General features: G+C 50.4%; 1 protein-coding gene across 1 annotated transcript in view; it reads left to right on the plus strand.

The window, feature by feature from the left end:
• The window catches only part of LOC136633501 (collagen alpha-5(IV) chain-like), a 191,095-nt gene that overhangs the window by 58,820 nt on the left and 111,392 nt on the right, over positions 1 to 20,883 (plus strand). The window contains exons 12-15 of the mRNA XM_066609262.1: positions 13,018 to 13,059; positions 13,160 to 13,219; positions 16,446 to 16,487; positions 16,588 to 16,647. Of these exons, the coding sequence (XP_066465359.1) occupies positions 13,018 to 13,059; positions 13,160 to 13,219; positions 16,446 to 16,487; positions 16,588 to 16,647 (204 nt within the window). The remainder of the gene's footprint in view (positions 1 to 13,017; positions 13,060 to 13,159; positions 13,220 to 16,445; positions 16,488 to 16,587; positions 16,648 to 20,883) is intronic.

Genomic DNA, 20,883 nt, shown 5'->3' on the forward strand with positions numbered 1-20,883 from the left:
GTATCAGTTGCAACATGCCCAGTCACATTTCAGTTCCAGCAGTGCAGACAGACCCCAGTAAAAGTAACGTTGAAGCAGTACGGGCAAAGCAGCAGGTTCACATTTCCCTGGCAGCAGTGTAGGGAGAGCATAGTATTGGTAAGATTTCAGTAGTAGGAGTATAGACAGGCCCCAGCAACAGTAACGTAGAAGCAGTATGGGCAAAGCAGCAGATTCACATTTCCCTGGCAGCAGTGTAGGGAGAGCATAGTATTGGTAAGATTTCAGAAGTAGGAGTATAGACAGGCCCCAGTAACAGTAACGTAGAAGCAGTATGGGCAAAGCAGCAGATTCACATTTCCCTGGCAGCAGTGTAGGGAGAGCGTAGTATTGGTAAGATTTCAGTAGTAGGAGTATAGACAGGCCCCAGTAACATTAACATAGAAGCAGTATGGGCAAAGCCCACTATTAGTTATATTTCTGTTATAGCAGTATAGACCTGCCCCAGTAACATTTCCGTCGAAGCATTATGGGCAGAGCCCAGTATTAGTAAGATTACAGTAGTAACAGTATACACCAACCAAGGTAACATTTCAGGAGCAGAAATATCGGCAGACTGAAGTAACATTTCTGTTGCTGTAAGTATAGTCAGACCCCTGTAGCATTAATGTGGCAGAAGTATAGGTAGGCAGAACAGAGTTACATTTCTGTAGCAAAGGTGTAGGCCAACCCCAGACACAGTGGTGTACCATGAGTGGAGGCGAAGCCCATAAAAATTACTTGGATTACATTGTAGGCGAGGGCCCGAAAAATTGTTGTACCGACAGTACAAATGTAGCCCAGAAAAACTGCCCATGCCCAACCCAGAGGGCAGGTGAAACCCATTAATCGCTTAGCGTACTGTGGCTTAATTTTTAACTAGGCCTGGAGGAAGCCCAGTCTAAAAAACAATTGGTTCAGGTGGAAGTTTCAATGCTTAAATGAGAATTGAAACAGATAACTATTATTTAGAAAAGTTATATGAGCCTTTTGGCCCACAGAAATATTGCCCATTCGCGGTGATTACGAGAGGTTTCAGGAGGAGGAGCCGGAGGAGGAGGACGAATATCATACACAGATTGACAAAGATCTTTAGGTAGCGCTGCTGTCCGCTGGTGGTGAAGAAAAGTCTGGGGAAATCCAGGCTTTGTTCATCTTTATGAGTGTAAGCCTGTCGGCGCTGTCAGTTGACAGGCGGGTACGTTTGACCGTGATGATTCCCCCAGCTGCACTAAACACCCTCTCTGACAAGATGCTAGCCGCAGGGCACGCCAACACCTCCAGGGCATACAGCGCGAGTTCGGGCCACGTGTCCAGCTTTGACACCCAGTAGTTGTACGGAGCAGAGGCGTCACAGAGGACGGTGGTACGATCGGCTGCGTACTCCCTCACCATCTTCTTACAGTGCTCCCTCCGACTCATCCTGGACTGGGGAGGTGTGAGACAGTCTTGATGGGGAGCCATAAAGCTGGCAAAGGCCTTGGAGAGTGTTCCCCTGCCTGCGCTGAACATGCTGCCTGATCTCCGCGCCTCCCCTTCTACGTGACCCTCGGAACTGCGCCTTCTGCCACTAGCGCTGTCAGATGTGAATTTTACCATCGCTTTGTCCACCAGGGCCCTGTGGTATTGCATCACTCTCAAACCCCTTTCCTCTTCGGGAATGAGAGTGGAAAGGTTCTCCTTATACCGTGAGTCAAGCAGTATGTACACCCAGTAATCCGTAGTGGCCAGAATGCGTCTAACACGATGGTCACGAGAAAGGCATGCTAACATAAAGTCAGCCATGTGCGCCAGGGTACCTGTACGCAACATATGGCTGTTCTCACTTGGAAGATCACTTTAAATGTGTCCTCCTCCTCCTCCTCCTCCTCCTCCTCAGGCCATACACGCTGAATGGATGAGAGGCAAGCTGCATGGGCACCCTCTGCAGTGGGCCCAGCGGTCTCTTCCTCCTCAGGCTCCTCCCCCTCTTCCTCCTCCTCCACGCGCTGATATATAGACATGAGGGTGCTCTGACTATCCAGCGCCATACTGTCTTCCCCCGCCTCCGTTTCCGCCCGCAAAGCATCAGCCTTTATGCTTTGCAGGGAACTTCTCAACAGGCATAGCAGGGGAATGATGACGCTAATGATTGCACCATCGCCGCTCACCATCAGGGTGGACTTCTCAAAGTTTCCAAGGACCTGGCAGATATCTGCCATCCAGGCCCACTCCTCTGTAAAGAATTGAGGAGGCTGACTCCCACTTCGCCGCCCATGTTGGAGTTGGTATTCCACTATAGCTCTACGCTGCTCATACAGCCGGGACAACATGTAAAGCGTAGATTCCACCGTGTGGGCACGTCGCAAAGCAGTCGGTGCACTGGAAGATTAAACCAATGTTGCAGGGTGCGCAGGGTGGCAGCGTCCGTGTTGGACTTGCGGAAATGTGCGCTGACCCGGCGCACCTTGGCGAGGAGGTCTGACAGGTGTGGGTAGCCTTTCAGAAACCGCTGAACCACCAAATTAAAGACATGGGCCACGCATGGCACGTGGGTGAGGCTGCCGAGCTGCAGAGCCGCCACCAGGTTACGGCCGTTGTCACACAGGACCATGCCCGGTTGGAGGCTCAGCGGCAAAAGCCAGCGGTCGGTCTGCTCTGTCAGACCATGCAACAGTTCGTGGCCGTGTGCCTCCTAAGATGAGTAGTTTCAGCACGGCCTGCTGACGCTTGCCCACCGCTGTGCTGCAGCGCCGCGCGACACCGACTGCTGGCGACGTGCTGCTCTTGACAAGTCTTGATTGTGAGGTAGAGGTTGCGTTGGAGGAGGAGGAGGAGGAAGGTTTAGTGGAGGTGGCATACACCGCCGCAGATACCAGCACCGATCTGGGGCCCGCAATTCTGGGGGTGGGTAGTACATGAGCGGTCCCAGGCTCTGACTCGGTCCCAGCCTCCACTAAATTCACCCAATGTACTGTCAGGGAGATATAGTGGCCCTGCCCGTCTGTGCTTGTCCACGTGTCCGTTCTTAAGTGGACCTTGGCAGTAACCGAGTTGGTGAGGGCGCGTACGATGTTGCGTGAGACGTGGTCGTGCAGGGCTGGGACGGCACACCGTGAAAAATAGTGGCGACTGTGGACAGAGTAGCGCGGGGCTGCCGCCGCCATCATGTTTTTGAACGCCTCAGTTTCCACCAGCCTGTAGGGGAGCATCTCCAGGCTGATCAATTTGGCTATGTGGACATTTAAAGCTTGAGCGTGCGGGTGCATGGCGGCGTATTTGCGCTTTTGCTCCAATGATTCTCTTAGCGACAGCTGGACGCTGCGTTGAGAGACATTGCTGGATGGGGTCGAGGACAGCGGAGGTGAGGGTGTGGGTGCAGGCCAGGAGACGGTACTGCCTGTGTCTTCAGAGGGGAGTTGGATCTCAGTGGCAGGTTGGGGCACAGGGGGAGAGGCAGTGGTGCAAACCGGAGGCGGTGAACGGGCATCGTCCCACCTTGTGGGGTGCTTGGCCATCATATGCCTGCGCATGCTGGTGGTGGTGCCTCCCCAGCTGATCTTGGCGCGACAAAGGTTGCACACCACTGTTCGTCGGTCATCAGGCGTCTCTGTGAAAAACTGCCACACCGTAGAGCACCTTGACCTCTGCAGGGTGGCATGGCGCGAGGGGGCGCTTTGGGAACCAGTTGGTGGATTATTCGGTCTGGCCCTGCCTCTACCCCTGGCCACCGCACTGGCTCGGCCTGTGATCACACCCTGACTTGGGCCTCCGCGTCCTCGCCCGCGTCCACGTCCTATAGGCCTACCCCTACCCCTCAGCATGGTGTATTAGCAGTAGTGCAGAAACAGAACGCTGTAATTAAATGTGCCGCTTATTGGCCTGTGGTTGGAGGCTGACTTCGTTTACGGAACCCCAGGAAATAATTTGGCGCACGCCTGCTCTAACACTTAGCTGGCTGCGTATTTATTTGGAGAACTACTACCCCCAGCAGACACGGACCCAGAACACTGAGCACAGTGACAGGCAGGCCAAATAATTTTTTTTCCAATATTTTTTTGAAAAGGACCACACTGCGTATATTCAATCAATAATATATGTCTTCTGGCCCTGCCTACACAATTCTGTCCCTGGAGTGTGTCACGGAACTGCAGTGTTGCACTGTTATTAACTGCAAACAGTGGCGCTAGCGACATCTGGACGCTACGCTGAGAGGCATTGCTGGATGGGGCCGAGGACAGCGGAGGTGAGGGTGTGGGTGCAGGCCAGGAGACGGTCGTGCCTGTGTCCTGAGAGGGGGGTTGGATCTCAGTGGCAGGTTGGGGCCCAGGGGGAGAGGCAGTGGTGCAAGCTGGAGGCGGTGAACGGCCTTTGTCCCACCTTGTGGGGTGCTTGGCCGTCATATGCCTGCGCATGCTGGTGGTGGTGGCTCCCCGGCTGATCTTGGCGCGACAAAGGTTGCACACCACTGTTCGTCGGTCGTCCGGTGTCTCAGTGAAAAACTGCCACACCTTAGAGCACCTTGGCCTCTGCACGGTGGCTTGGCACGAGGGGGTGCTTTGGGAAACAGCTGGTGGATTATTCGCTCATGCCCTGCCTCTACCCCTGGCCACCCCACTGCCTCTTTCAACCTGTCCTGCGGCTGCAATTGCCTCCCCCTCTGAACACCGGTCCTCAGTTGGCTTATCACACCAGGTGGGGTCAATCACCTCATCGTCCAGTGGCTCTCCCTCCGAATCCTCTGTGCGCTCCTCCCTCGGACTTACTGCCCTTACTACTACCTCACTGATAGACAACTGTGTCTCATCGTCCTCCGAACCCACTGAAAGCTCTTGAGACAGTTGCCGGAAGTCCCCAGCCTCATCCCCCGGACCCTGGGAACTTTCCAAAGGTTGGGCATCGGTCACGGCAAACTCCTCCGGTGGGAGAGGAACCATTGCTGCCCAATCTGGGCAGGGGCCGGAGAACAGTTCCTGGAAGTCTGCCTGCTCCTCAGAATGTGTCATTTTCATGGAGTGAGGAGGCTGGGAGGAAGGAGGAGCAGCAGCCAGATGATTCAGAGTTGCAGCAGTGGACGGCGTAGAAGACTGGGTGGTCGATACATTGCTGGATGCACTTTCTGCCATCCACGACAGGACCTGCTCACACTGCTCGGTTTTTAATAAAGGTCTACCGCGTGGACCCAAAAATTGTGATATGAAGCTGAGGACCCCAGAAACTGTCCTCTCTCCTACTCCCGCAGCAGTTGGCTGCGATTCACCTGGACCAGGAACTCGGCCTATGCCCACACCCTCACGTGGACCTCCGCGTCCTCGACCGCGGTCGCGTCCACGTCCTCTACCCCTACCCCTCAGCATGGTGGATTAAGAATCGAGCTGAGACAGAGCGGTCTAAAAATTTTTGTAAATTATTGCCGCGCAGTTGGTGGCTGCCAGCAGTATTATAACGCAAAATGAAGCCAGAGATAAATTATAAGGAAGGCTGCACGCAGGCTAGGCTGTGAACTATGCAGTTTGGATGGACGTGAAGTCCCACAGGCTACGCAGGCAAATGCACTGGGTCACCGGTAGCCGTAAAAAGGAATTTTTTTTTAAATCTCCTTATTTTACTATGCAATGCAGGCTGAGGCTAGGCAGTGTGTATTACACTTTCAATCTATGGGCGTCGGGCAGACCGTGAACTGCTGAGACAGCACACGTAGAACACAGAGCGTTGTAGAAAATGTGTGGTTTCTTGGCGTACACTTACAGGCAGAGTGAACTGAGGCGACGCAGAGTGCGGACACAAAAATGTTTAAATGAAGGCTGCACGTAGGCTAGGTTGTGAACTATGCAGTTTGGATGGACGTGAAGTCCCACAGGCCACGCAGGCAAATGCACTGTGTCACCGGTAGCTGTAAAAAGGAATTTAAAAAAAAATCTCCTTATTTTACTATGCAATGCAGGCTGAAGCAGGGCAGTGTGTATTGCACTTTCAATCTATGGGCATCGGGCAGACCGTGAACTGCTGAGACAGCACACATATAACACAGAGCGTTGTAGAAAATGTGTGGTTTCTTGGCGTACACTTACTGGCAGAGTGAACTGAGGCGACGCAGAGTGCGGACACAAAAATGTTTAAATGAAGGCTGCACGCAGGCTCTGCTGTGCAATACAGAGGTACTACAACTCCCAGCAACCACAGAGTTAAATGCACACGGTCACAGGTTGCCCTAAGAAGAAACGTTGGGGTTCTTGTAGACGCTAACACTGTCCTTATAGCAGCAGCAGCGCCAGCAGCACCCTCCCTAATCTCTGCCAGCGTGTTTCCGAGGCGAGCCGCGGGCGGGGCAGATTTAAATACTCGGGGGTCACTTGCAGGGGGGTGGGATAGGGCTGGAATGTCACAGGAGGAAGTTGTAATGCCTTGCCTGTGTTTCTATTGGACAGAAAAAGGGCGCAAATTTCTCAGGGAAGGAAATGTAATAGAGTCGAGTGCCGCGTGGTGCTCGCCTCGAGTAACGAGCATCTCGAACACCCTAATGCTCGAACGAGCATCAAGCTCAGACAAGTGCGCTCGCTCATCTCTACTCATGATTCATTTTTTGATTGACCCATAATTATTTTTGTCTTGAGTGTGAATTTTTTTTGTCATAGATCTGGTACTGCCATGGGCTCCCATGTCTGTGGCCAGCTATGTCCATTTTTTTTTTACAAATTGGGAGAGTGTTTTTAATCCTCGAAAGCTAGAAGTAGACTTGGTACTCTGACATTAATATATTGATGATGTATTTATTTTATGGAGTGGAGCTAAAGATCAAATAGATTTTTTTTTGGAAGAATTAAATTTTAGTAATCATAATTAAAGATTTGTTGCCCATATCAGTTAAGATAGGGTTGAATATTTATATATAGAGATCAAAGAAATCGGCTCTGGATTGGAGTTTAACAGATTGTGAATCCAATAACTACACAGTAGAGATGAGCGAACGTACTCGTCCGAGCTTGATACTCGTTCGAGTATTAGCGTGTTCGAGATGCTCGTTACTCGTAACAAGTACCACGCGATGTTTGGGTTACTTTCACTTTCATCTCTGAGACGTTAGCGCGCTTTTCTGGCCAATTGAAAGACAGGGAAGGCATTACAACTTCCCCCTGCGACGTTCAAGCTCTATACCACCCCCCTGCAGTGAGTGGCTGGCGAGATCAGGTGTCACCCGAGTATAAAAATCGGCCCCTCTCGCGGCTCGCCACAGATGCGTTCTGACATAGAGGAGGGAAAGTGGTATCTTGGTGGAGCTGCTATAGGGAGAGTGTTAGGAGTATTTTAGGCTTCAAGAACCCCAACGGTCCTTCTTAGGGCCACATCTAACCGTGTGCAGTACTGTGGAGGCTGCTTTTTGCAGTGTTGCACTTTTTTTTTTTTTGGTATATCGGCCGTGCAGATCATTGCGCCCTGCAGTAATACTCAAGGGCCAGAAGAGCTTAGGCAGGGACAGAAGACATATTGATTGAATATAGGCAGTGGGCCTTTGCAAAAAAATTTGGGGAAAAAAATCTATTTGGGCTGCCTGTTAAATCACCGCTGTATTCCAGTCCACAGTGCAACAGAGTGCAGTTATTTGACATACTCCAGGGCCAGTAGTGGTGACGCAGAGAGAGAAGACATATACAGTGTATATAGGCAGTGGGCCTTAGCAAAAACATTTGGGGAAAAAAATCTATTTGGGCTGCCTGTGACTGTCCTCAGTGTACTGGGTCTGTGCTGGGGGTAGTTGTCCTCCTAATTCATACGCAGCCAGCTAAGTGTTACAGCAGGCTTGCGCAAAATTATTTCCTGGCTCTGTGTTGGCTGTTAAATCCCTGCTGTATTCCAGTCCACAGTGCAACAGAGTGCAGTTATTTGACATACTCCAGGACCAGTAGTGGCGACGCAGAGAGAGAAGACATATACAGTGTATATAGGCAGTGGGCCTTAGCAAAAACATTTGGGGAAAAAAATCTATTTGGGCTGCCTGTGACTGTCCTCAGTGTACTGGGTCTCTGCTGGGGGTAGTTGTCCTCCTAATTCATACGCAGCCAGCTAAATGTTACAGCAGGCTTGCGCAAAATTATTTCCTGGCTCTGTGTTGGCTGTTAAATCACCGCTGTATTCCAGTCCACAGTGCAACAGAGTGCAGTTATTTGACATACTCCAGGGCCAGTAGTGGTGACGCAGAGAGACAAGACATATACAGTGTATATAGGCAGTGGGCCTTAGCAAAAACATTTGGGGAAAAAAATCTATTTGGGCTGCCTGTGACTGTCCTCAGTGTACTGGGTCTCTGCTGGGGGTAGTTGTCCTCCTAATTCATACGCAGCCAGCTAAGTGTTAAAGCAGGCTTGCGCAAAATTATTTCCTGGCGTTCCGTAAGCGAAGTCAGCCTCCAACCACAGGCCAATAAGCGGCACATTTAATTACAGCGTTCTGTTTCTGCACTACTGGGAATACACCATGATGAGGGGTAGGGGTAGGCCTATAGGACGTGGACGCGGGCGAGGACGCGGAGGCCCAAGTCAGGGTGTGGGCACAGGCCGAGCCAGTGCGGTGGCCAGGGGTAGCGGCAGGGCCAGACCGAATAATCCACCAACTGTTTTCCAAAGCGCCCCCTAGCGCCATGCCACCCTGCAGAGGTCAAGGTGCTCTACGGTGTGGCAGTTTTTCACAGAGACGCCTGACAACCGACGAACAGTGGTGTGCAACCTTTGTCACGCCAAGATCAGCTGGGGAGCCACCACCACCAGCATGCGCAGACATATGATGGCCAAGCACCCCACAAGGTGGGACGAAGGCCGTTCACCGCCTCCGGTTTGCACCACTGCCTCTCCCCCTGTGCCCCAACCTGCCACTGAGATCCAACCCCCCTCTGAGGACACAGGCACTACCGTCTCCTGGCCTGCACCCACACCCTCACCTCCGCTGTCCTCGGCCCCATCCAGCAATGTCTCTCAGCGCAGCGTCCAGACGTCGCTAGCGCCACTGTTTGAGCGCAAGCACAAGTACGCCGCCACGCACCCGCACGCTCAAGCGTTAAACGTGCACATTGCCAAATTGATCAGCCTGGAGATGCTGCCGTATAGGCTGGTGGAAACGGAGGCTTTCAAAAGCATGATGGCGGCGGCGGCGGCCCCGCGCTACTCGGTTCCCAGTTGCCACTACTTTTCCCGATGTGCCGTCCCAGCCCTGCATGACCACGTCTCCCGCAACATTGTACGCGCCCTCACCAACGCGGTTACTGCCAAGGTCCACTTAACAAAAGACACGTGGACAAGCACAGGTGGGCAGGGCCACTATATCTCCCTGACGGCACATTGGGTGAATTTAGTGGAGGCTGGGACAGAGTCAGAGCCTGGGACCGCTCACGTCCTACCCACCCCCCGAATTGCGTGCCCCAGCTCGGTGGTGGTATCTGCGGCGGTGTATGCTTCCTCCACTAAACCACCCTCCTCCTCCTCCTCCTCCTCCTCCTACGCAACCTCTGTCTCGCAATCAAGATGTGTCAGCAGCAGCAGCACGTCGCCAGCAGTCGGTGTCGCGCGGCACGGCAGCACAGCGGTGGGCAAGCGTCAGCAGGCCGTGCTGAAACTACTCAGCTTAGGAGAGAAGAGGCACATGGCCCACGAACTGCTGCAGGGTCTGACAGAGCAGACCAACCGCTGTCTTGCGCGGCTGAGCCTCCAACCGGGCATGGTCGTGTGTGACAACGGCCGTAATCTGGTGGAGGCTCTGCATCTCGGCAGCCTCACACACGTGCCATGCCTAGCCCATGTCTTTAATTTGGTGGTTCAGCGCTTTCTGAAAAGCTACCCACACTTGTCATACCTGCTCGGAAAGGTGCGCCGGGTCAGCGCACATTTCCGCAACTCCAAGACGGACGCTGCCACCCTGCGGACCCTGCAACATCGGTTTAATCTGCTAGTGCACCGATTGCTGTGCGACGTGCCCACTCGGTGGAACTCTACGCTCCACATGTTGGCCAGGCTCTATGAGCAGCGTAGAGCTATTGTGGAATACCAACTCCAACATGGGCGGCGTAGTGGGAGTCAGCCTCCTCAATTCTTTACAGAAGAGTGGGCCTGGTTGGCAGCCATCTGCCAGGTCCTTGTAAACTTTGAGGAGTCTACCCAGATGGTGAGCGGGGATGCTGCAATCATTAGCATCACCATTCCTCTGCTATGCCTCTTTAGAAGTTCCCTGCAAAGCATAAAGGCAGACGCTTTGCACTCGGAAACGGAGGCGGGGAAAGACAGTATGTCGCTGGATAGTCAGAGCACCCTCATGTCTATATCTCAGCGCGTTGAGGAGGAGGAAGAGGAGGAGGGGGAGGAGCATGAGGAGGAGGGGGAAGAGACAGCTTGGCCCACTGCTGAGGGTACACATGCTGCTTGCCTGTCATCCTATCAGCGTGTATGGCCAGAGGAGGAGGAGGAGGAGGAGGAGGAGGATCCTGAAAGTGATCTTCCTAGTGAGGACAGCCATGTGTTGCGTACAGGTACCCTGGCACACATGGCTGACTTCATGTTAGGATGCCTTTCTCGTGACCCTCGCGTTACACGCATTCTGGCCACTACGGATTACTGGGTGTACACACTGCTCGACCCACGGTATAAGGAGAACCTTTCCACTCTCATTCCCGAAGAGGAAAGGGGTTCCAGAATGATGCTATACCACAGGGCGCTGGTGGACAAACTGATGGTAAACTTCCCATCCGACAGCGCTAGTGGCAGAAGGCGCAGTTCCGAGGGCCAGGTAGCAGGGGAGGCGCAGAGATCAGGCAGCATGTACAGCGCAGGCAGGGGACCATTATCCAAGGCCTTTGCCAGCTTTCTGGCTCCCCAGCAAGACTGTGTCACTGGTCCCCAGTCAAGGCTGAGTTGGCGGGAGCACTGTAAAAGGATGGTGAGGGAGTACGTAGCCGATCGCACGACCGTCCTCGGTGACGCCTCTGCCCCCTACAACTACTGGGTGTCGAAGCTGGACACGTGGCCTGAACTCGCGCTGTATGCCCTGGAGGTGCTTGCTTGTCCTGCGGCTAGCGTCTTGTCAGAGAGGGTGTTTAGTGCGGCTGGGGGAATCATCACGGATAAGCGTACCCGCCTGTCAACCGACAGTGCCGACAGGCTTAAACTCATCAAGATGAATAAAGCCTGGATTTCCCCAGACTTCTCTTCTTCACCAGCGGACAGCAGCGATACCTAAGCAATACGTAGGCTGCACCCGCGTATGGAAGCATCGTTCTCTATCACCATCAAAAACGGGGACCTTTTTGCTTCATCAATCTGTGTATAATATTCCTCCTCCTCCTCCTGCTCCTCGCCCTGAAACCTCACATAATCACGCCGAACGGGCAATTTTTCTTAGGCCCACAAGGCTCAGTCATATAATTTTTGTAAACAATTTTTATACGTTTCAATGCTCATTAAAGCGTTGAAACTTTCACCTCAACCAATTTTTATTTTTACTGGGCTGCCTCCAGGCCTAGTTACCAATTAAGCCACATTAACCAAAGCGATTAATGGTTTTCACCTGCCCTCTTGGTTGGGCATGGGCAATTTTTCTCAGGTACATTAGTACTGTTGGTACACCAATTTTTGGGGGCCCTCGCCTACAGTATAATCCAATTAATTTTTAGCCCACCTGCATTACAGCTGACGTTACATCAGCTGTGTTGGGCACTGCAATGGGATATATTTATGTACCGCCGGTGGGTTCCAGGGAGCCACCCATGCCATGGGTCCACATGGAGTTGTAACTGCATGTGTCCACTTCTAAAGAACCCCAGTCTGACTGGGGCATGCAGTGTGGGCCGAAGCCCACCTGCATTAAGCACGACGTTACCTCAGCTGTGATGGGCAATGCAATGGGATATATTTATGTACCGCCGGTGGCTTCCTGGCACCTGCCCATGCTGTGGGTCCACACGGAGATGTAACTGCATGTGTCCACTTCTAAAGAACCCCAGTCTGACTGGGGCATGCAGTGTGGGCCGAAGCCCACCTGCATTAAGCACGACGTTACCTCAACTGTGATGGGCAATGCAATGGGATACATTAATGTACAGCCGGTGGGTTCCAGGGAGCCACCCATGCTGTGGGTGCACACGGAATTCCCATTGCGGAGTTGTACCTGCCTGTGACTATTTATAAAAAAACGCGGTCTGACTGGGGCATGCAGACACCTTGACAGAATGAATAGTGTGTGGCACATAGGTTCCCCATTGCTATGCCCACGTGTGCAGCTCCAGATGGAGGTGGCACAGGATTGGATTTCTCATTGCTTCTGTACAGCATTGTGGGCTATTGCCCCGCCCCTTTTAAAGAGGGTCGCTGCCTAGCCGTGCCAACCCTCTGCAGTGTGTGCCTGTGGTTTCTCCTCATGGCAGACGCACTTATAAATAGACATGAGGGTGGGGTGGCATGAGGGCAGCTGAAGGCTGCGCAGGGACAGTTTGGTGTGTGCTGTGGACACTGGGTCGTGCGCGCGGGGGGGGGGGGGGTTGGGCAGCATGTAACCCAGGAGAAGTGGCAGTGGAGTGTCATGCAGGCAGTGATTGTGCTTTGTTGGAGGTAGTGTGGTGCTTAGCAAAGGTATGCATTGCTAATGAGGGTTTTTCAGAAGTAAAAGTTGCTGGGAGGGGGGGGCACTCTTGCCGGTATTGTGGCTTAATAGTGGGACCTGGGAACTTGAGATGCAGCCCAACATGTAGCCCCTCGCCTGCCCTATCCGTTGCTGTGTCGTTCCCATCACTTTCTTGAATTGCCACGATTTTCACAAATGAACACCTTAGCGAGCATCGGCGATATACAAAAATGCTCGGGTCGCCCATTGACTTCAATGGGGTTCGTTACTCGAAACGAACCCTCGAGCATCGCGATAATTTCGTCCCGACTAACGAGCACCCGAGCATTTTGGTGCTCGCTCATCTCTACTCCTAAACATAAAAAAATGTATTCTTTTGAATTAAAAATAAATGCTATTTTAACATTTAAATGTTAATTGCAGGTGGAATACCTGGAATAAATGGAGGAATTGAAGGAGGAATCAGTATGTATAATCAATTTTCAATCCTTTTTAAAGCAGCACTTCATTGAAAACATACTAAACAATGCAACCTTTTTCAATATTCCCTTTTTAATTGATACAGGTGAAATACCTGGAATACCAGGAACACCAGGAACTGGCGGCATAATTTACCCAGGAATTAGTGAGTATGCTATAAATTTGGAGTTTAATACAGATATGGCACAGAAGCAAAAAGAGTTTAGATTACTTATTGATTCCTTTTTTGATTGACCCATAATTATTTTTGTCTTGAGTGTGAATTTTTTTTGTCATAGATCTGGTACTGCCATGGGCTCCCATGTCTGTGGCCAGCTATGTCAATTTTTTTTTACAAATTGGGAGAGTGTTTTTAATCTTCGAAAGCTATAGGTAGACTTGGTACTCTGGCATTAATATATTGATGATGCATTTATTTTATGGGGTGGAGCTAAAGATCAAATGGAATTTTTTTGGAAGAATTAAGTTTTAGTAATCATAATTAAAGATTTGTTGCCCATATCAGTTAAGATAGGGTTGAATATTTAAATATAGAGATCAAAGAAATCGGCTCTGGATTGGAGTTTAACAGATTTTGAATCCAATAACTAGACAGGGATATATATTGTTCCATACCTACCACCTGCTGAGTTTGTTCTTAAACCTGACACTTAGACTATGTAAAAATTTGAAAAATGCTTAAACTAAGAACGAGACACTTGAAGCCAAAGTTGTGGATTTAACAAGGAATTTTTTGAAAAGTAGTACCTGGAGGATGTTTTGAACCTGTCCTTTGCTAAAGATTAAAGGAGATGTCCCAAGGCAGCAAGTGGGTCTATACACTTCTGTATGGCCATATTAATGCACTTTGTAATGTACATTGTGCATTAATTATGAGCCATACAGAAGTTATAAAAAGTTTTTTACTTACCTGCTCCGTTGCTAGCGTCCTCGTTCCCATGGAGCCGACTAATTTTTGGCCTCCGATGGCCAAATTAGCCGCGCTTGCGCAGTCCGGGTCTTCAGCAGTCTTCTATGGAGCCGCTCGTGCCAGAGAGCGGCTCCGTGTAGCTCCGCCCCGTCACGTGCCGATTCCAGCCAATCAGGAGGCTGGAATCGGCAGTGGACCGCACAGAAGAGCTGCGGTCCACGAAGGTAGAAGATCCCGGCGGCCATCTTCAGCGGTAAGTATTGAAGTCACCGGACCGCCGGGATTCAGGTAAGCGCTGTGCGGGTGGTTTTTTTAACCCCTGCATCGGGGTTGTCTCGCGCCGAACGGGGGGGGGGTTTAAAAAAAAAAAAACCCGTTTCGGCGCGGGACATCTCCTTTAAATATTAGATAAAGCCAAATTTCTTAGATAAGATAGAGTAAGAGGTGGTAATAGTAATAATGGGGAGGTAGCCAAGTTGGTTTTACATTATAGTGTGAAACATACACAGATTAGGCGGATTGCAGTTAGATAATGGCATTTAGTGTGCGAGGATAAAACATTTGGAGTCCTTTATTACCCCATTATGGCACAAACATTTTAACGAAAGCTCCAAATTTAGTTTTTTTTAGAAAAGTGTCTGCTGTTAAAAGAAATGGAGTCAAAATCAGTTTTAAAACTTGGTTGTCTTTTTAAAGTTTTTCTTAGATGTGGGTTATGTAGAAATCGAATATATTTTTAGTGATTGCCTTAGGCCTTAGTCACACGGGCGTTTTTTCACGCGATTTGCGGATCGTCTGACGGATGCGCATCCGCACATCGCGTGACCGATGCGCGCAAGTCGCCCGCAAATCGCCCGGGAATCTGCTCCTAGCCGCGTTTCATTAGAAACGGGCCAGAGCTGTCCAGCGCATTGCATTCAATGGAGACGGCAATAGAGCCGGCTCCATTTAAAGCAATGCGCTGCGGGCGAGCCCGGGATGAATTGTCGGGAAGGGCTTAAATATATAAGCCCTTCCCTGCAATTCATCCTAAAATGTGTAAAAATAAAAAATATATATGTACTCACCTTCTCCCGGCAGCCGGAGCTCCGCGCGGCCGTCCTGCAGTGGGTGTGAAGGGGGTGTGAGTCAGACCTGCCCCCTGATTGGCTCAGCGCTGAGCCAATCAGAGGCATGTCTCACTCACACCCATTCATGAATTCATGAATGGATGTGAGTCAGATCTGCCCCTGATTGGCTCAGCGCTGAGAGGCAGCAGTCACTCACCCATTCATGAATTCATGAATGGGTGTATGAGTGAAACCGGCCTCTGATTGGTCAGGGCTGTGACCAATCAGAGGCAGATCATTCAGCAGGCGGGGATTTTAAAGCCCCGCCGGCTTAATAGTGCCGAGAAGCAGTTCAGGAGAACTGACAGCGGCCGCGGCTGGACTCCGGCGGCAGCGAAAAGGTGAGTATACAATTTTTTTTTATTTTAACACATTTTAGGATGAATTACAGGGAAGGGCTTATATATTTAAGCCCTTCCCGACAATTCACCCCGCGCACGCCGGCAGCCCATTGCTTTCAATAGAGCGGCTGTATTGCCGGCTCCATTGAATTTAATGGGCAAACATCGTTCTTCTCTGTCACAGCTGTTACAGCTGTGGCAGAGAAGAATGATTTGTCTTCTATATGTTCTCAATGGGGTCGGCGCTGCTGCCGCCGGTCCCATTGAGCGCATATAGAGAAGAGAACAGGAATCGCAGATCACAGATAGGTGCGATCTGCGATTTCTGTTTTATAATTTATCGGACGAGCGCATAAAAAGCGCTCATGTGTTCGATACCATTGCAAAGCAATGGTTTTAAAAAAAATCGCCGGACGCATGCGCAAATCGCGGCAAAAAACGCCCATCTGACTAAGGCCTTACACAGTAGAACAAATCTTCCCATGTACAGCAAGTATTCAACTTTGTGAGAAAAATATGCATGGTCAATGTGAACATTTAAATTAAAATGGTAATATTTTCATGCTCAGAGCAATGGCTGTGAGCGTCTCTGACAATTTTCAGACAAGTTGAAGACTACTCCTAAATAGAGATGAGCGAGCATACTCGCTAAGGCAAACTACTTGTGCGAGTAGTGCCTTATTCGAGTACCTGCCCGCTCATCTCTTAAGATTCGGCTGCTGGCGCAGGTGAGCCGTGAGTTGCGGGAGTGAGCAGATAGGAGCGGAGGGGAGAGAGTCAGAGAGAGATCTCCCCTCCGTACCACCCCGCTCTCCCCTGTCGCTCCCCGCGCCCCTGCCGGCAGCCGAATCTTTAGAGATGAGCGGGCAAGTACTCGAATAAGGCACTACTCGCTCAAGTAGTTTGCGTTAGCGAGTATACTCGCTCATCTCTACTCCTAAACGTAAAAAAATGGATTCATTTGAATTAAAAATAAATGCTATTCTAACATTTTTTAAATGTTAATTGCAGGTGAAATACCTGGAATAAATGGAGGAATTGAAGGAGGAATCAGTATGTATAATCAATTTTCAATGCTTTTTAAAGCAGCATTTCATTCAAAACATACTGAGCAAAGCAACCTTTTTCAATATGCCCTTTTTAATTGATACAGGTGAAATACCTGGAATACCAGGAACACCAGGAACTGGCGGCATAATTTCACCAGGATATGGTGAGTATGCTATAAATTTGGAGTTTAATAAAGATAAGGCACAGAAGCAAAATGAGTTTAGATTACTCCTGATTCATGTTAGATTGACCCATAATTATTTTTGTCTTGAGTGTGATTTTTTTTTTTTGGTCATAGATCTGGTACTGCCATGGGCTCCCATGTCTGTGGCCAACTATGTCATTTTTTTTTACAAATTAGGAGAGTGTTTTTAATCTTCGAAAGCTATAGGTAGACTTGGTACTCTGGCATTAATATATTGATGATGCATTTATTTTATGGGGTGGAGCTAAAGATCAAATGGATTTTTTTTGGAAGAATTAAGTTTTAGTGATCATAATTAAAGATTTGTTGCCCATATCAGTTAAGATAGGGTTGAATATTTAAATATAGAGATCAAAGAAATTGGCTCTGGATTGGAGTTTAACAGATTTTGAATCCAATAACTAGACAGGGATATATATTGTTCCATACCTACCACCTGCTGAGTTTGTTCTTAAACCTGACACTTAGACTATGTAAAAATTTGAAAAATGCTTAAACTAAGAACGAGATACTTGAAACCAAAGTTGCGGATTTAACAAGGAATTTATTGAAAAGTAGTACCTGGAGGATGTTTTGAACCTGTCCTTTGCTAAAGATTAAATATTAGATAAAGCCAAATTTCTTAGATAGGATAGAGTAAGAGGTGGTAATAGTAATAATGGGGAGGTAGCCAAGTTGGTTTTACATTATAGTGTGAGACATACACAGATCAGGCGGATTGCAGTTAGATATTGGCATTTAGTGTGCGAGGATAAAACATTTGGAGTCCTTTATTACCCCATTATGGCACAAACAAAAGCTCCAAATTTATTTTTTCTTTGAAAAGTCTCTGCAGTTACAAGAAATGGAGTCAAAATCACTTTTAAAACTTCGTTGTCTTTTTAAAGTCTTTTTTAGATGTGGGTCATGTAGAAATTAGAGATGAGCGAACGTACTCGTCCGAGCTTGATACTCGTTCGAGTATTAGCGTGTTCTGGATGCTCGTTACTCGTAATGAGTACCACGCGATGTTCGGGTTACTTTCACTTTCATGTCTGAGACGTTAGTGCGCTTTTCTGGCCAAGTGAAAGACAGGGAAGGCATTACAACTTCCCCCTGCGACGTTCAAGCCCTATACCACCCCCCTGCAGTGAGTGGCTGGCGAGATCAGGTGTCACCCGAGTATAAAAATCAGCCCCTCCCGCGGCTCGCCTCAGATGCATTGTGACATAGCTGAGGGACAGTGGTATCGTGTTGGAGCTGCTGTAGGGAGAGTGTTCGGAGTTAGTGTAGGCTTCAAGAACCCCAACGGTCCTTCTTAGGGCCACATCTAACTGTGTGCAGTAGTGTGGAGGCTGCTTTTAGCAGTGTTGCACTTTTTTTTTTTTTGGTATATCGGCCGTGCAGAGCATTGCGCCCTGCAGTAATACTCCAGGGACAGAATTGTGTAGGCAGGGCCAGAAGACATATATTATAGATTGAATATACGCAGTGGTCCTTTTCAAAAAAATATTGGAAAAAAATCTATTTGGCCTGCCTGTCACTGTGCTCAGTGTTCTGGGTCCGTGTCTGCTGGGGGTAGTAGTTCTCCAAAATCATACGCAGCCAGCTAAGTGTTACAGCAGGCTTGCGCCAAATTATTTCCTGGCTCTGAAATCACCGTTCTGCTGCAGTTAATAACAGTGCAACACTCTGCAGTTCTGTGACACACTCCAGGGACAGAATTGTGTAGGCAGGGCCATAAGACATATATTAATGATTGAATATACGCAGTGTGGTCCTTTTCAAAAAAATATTGGAAAAAAATTTATTTGGCCTGCCTGTCACTGTGCTCAGTGTTCTGGGTCCGTGTCTGCTGGGGGTAGTAGTTCTCCAAATAAATACGCAGCCAGCTAAGTGTTACAGCAGGCTTGTGCCAAATTATTTCCTGGCTCTGAAATCACCGCTCTGTTGCAGTTAATAACAGTGCAACACTGCAGTTCCGTGACACACTCCAGGGACAGAATTGTGTAGGCAGAGCCAGAAGACATATATTATTGATTGAATATACGCAGTGGTCCTTCTCAAAAAAATATTGAAAATATTGATTGAATAAATACGCAGCCAGCTAAGTGTTAGAGCAGGCGTGCGCCAAATTATTTCCTGGGGTTCCGTAAACGAAGTCAGCCTCCAACCACAGGCCAATAAGCGGCACATTTAATTACAGCGTTCTGTTTCTGCACTACTGCTAATACACCATGCTGAGGGGTAGGGGTAGGCCTATAGGACGTGGACGCGGGCGAGAACGCGGAGGCCCAAGTCAGGGTGTGGGCACAGGCCGAGCCAGTGCGGTGGCCAGGGGTAGAGGCAGGGCCAGACCGAATAATCCACCAACTGGTTCCCAAAGCGCCCCCTCGCGCCATGCCACCCTGCAGAGGTCAAGGTGCTCTACGGTGTGGCAGTTTTTCACAGAGATGCCTGACGACCGCCGAACAGTGGTGTGCAACCTTTGTCGCGCCAAGATCAGCTGGGGAGGCACCACCACCAGCATGCGCAGGCATATGATGGCCAAGCACCCCACAAGGTGGGACGATGCCCGTTCACCGCCTCCGGTTTGCGCCACTGCCTCTCCCCCTGTGCCCCAACCTGCCACTGAGATCCAACCCCCCTCTGAGGACACAGGCAGTACCGTCTCCTGGCCTGCACCCACACCCTCACCTCCGCTGTCCTCGGCCCCATCCAGCAATGTCTCTCAGCGTAGCGTCCAGACATCGCTAGCGCCACTGTTTAAGCGTAAGCGCAAGTACGACGCCATGCACCCGCACGCTCAAGCGTTAAACGTGCACATTGCAAAATTGATCAGCCTAGAGATGCTGCCGTATAGGCTTGTGGAAACGGAGGCTTTCAAAAGCATGATGGCGGCGGCGGCCCCGCGCTACTCGATTCCCAGTCGCCACTACTTTTCCCGATGTGCCGTCCCAGGCCTGCACGACCACGTCTCCCGCAACATTGTACGCGCCCTCACCAACGCGGTTACTGCCAAGGTCCACTTAACAACAGACACGTGGACAAGCACAGGTGGGCAGGGCCACTATATCTCCCTGACGGCACATTGGGTGAATTTAGTGGAGGCTGGGACAGAGTCAGAGCCTGGGACCGCTCACGTCCTACCCTTCCCCCGAATTGCGTGCCCCAGCTTGGTGGTGGTATCTGCGGGGGTGTATGCTTCCTCCACTAAACCACCCTCCTCTTCCTACGCAACCTCTGTCTCGCAATCAAGATGTGTCAGCAGCAGCAGCACGTCGCCAGCAGTCGGTGTCACGCGGTGAGGCAGCACAGCGGTGGGCAAGCGTCAGCAGGCCGTGCTGAAACAACTCAGCTTAGGAGAGAAGAGCCACATGGCCCACGAACTGCTGCAGGGTCTGACAGAGCAGACAGACCGCTGGCTTGCGCCGCTGAGCCTCCAACCGGGCATGGTCGTGTGTGACAACGGCCGTAACCTGGTGGCGGCTCTGCAGCTCGGCAGCCTCACGCACGTGCCATGCCTGGCCCATGTCTTTAATTTGGTGGTTCAGCGCTTTCTGAAATGCTACCCCCACTTGTCATACCTGCTCGGAAAGATGCGCCAGCTCTGCGCACATTTCCGCAAATCCCACACGCACGCTGCCACCCTGCAGACACTGCAACATCGGTTTAATCTGCCAGTGCACCGACTGCTGTGCGACGTGCCCACACAGTGGAACTCTACGCTCCACATGTTGGCCAGACTCTATGAGCAGCGTAGAGCTATAGTGGAATACAAACTCCAACTTGCGCGGCGCAGTGGGAGTCAGCCTCCTCAATTACTTACAAAAGAGTGGGCCTGGTTGGCAGCCATCTGCCAGGTCCTTGGAAAATTTGAGGAGTCTACCCAGATAGTGAGCGGGGATGCTGCAATCATTAGCGTCACCATTCCTCTGCTATGCCTCTTGAGAAGTTCCCTGCAAAGCATAAAGGCAGACGCTTTGGAATCAGAAACGGAGGCGGGGGAAGACAGTATGTCGCTGGATAGTCAGAGCAACCTCATGTCTATATCTCAGCGCGTTGAGGAGGAGGAGGAGGAGGAGGGGAAGCGGCATGAGAAGGAGGGGGAAGAGACAGCTTGGCCCACTGCTGAGGGGACAGATGCTGCTTGCCTGTCATCCTTTCAGCGTGTATGGCCAGAGGAGGAGGAGGAGGGGGAGGAGCATGAGGAGG

Source organism: Eleutherodactylus coqui, chromosome 6 (genome assembly GCF_035609145.1).
Source record: "Eleutherodactylus coqui strain aEleCoq1 chromosome 6, aEleCoq1.hap1, whole genome shotgun sequence".
Taxonomy (NCBI): Eukaryota; Metazoa; Chordata; class Amphibia; order Anura; family Eleutherodactylidae; genus Eleutherodactylus; species Eleutherodactylus coqui.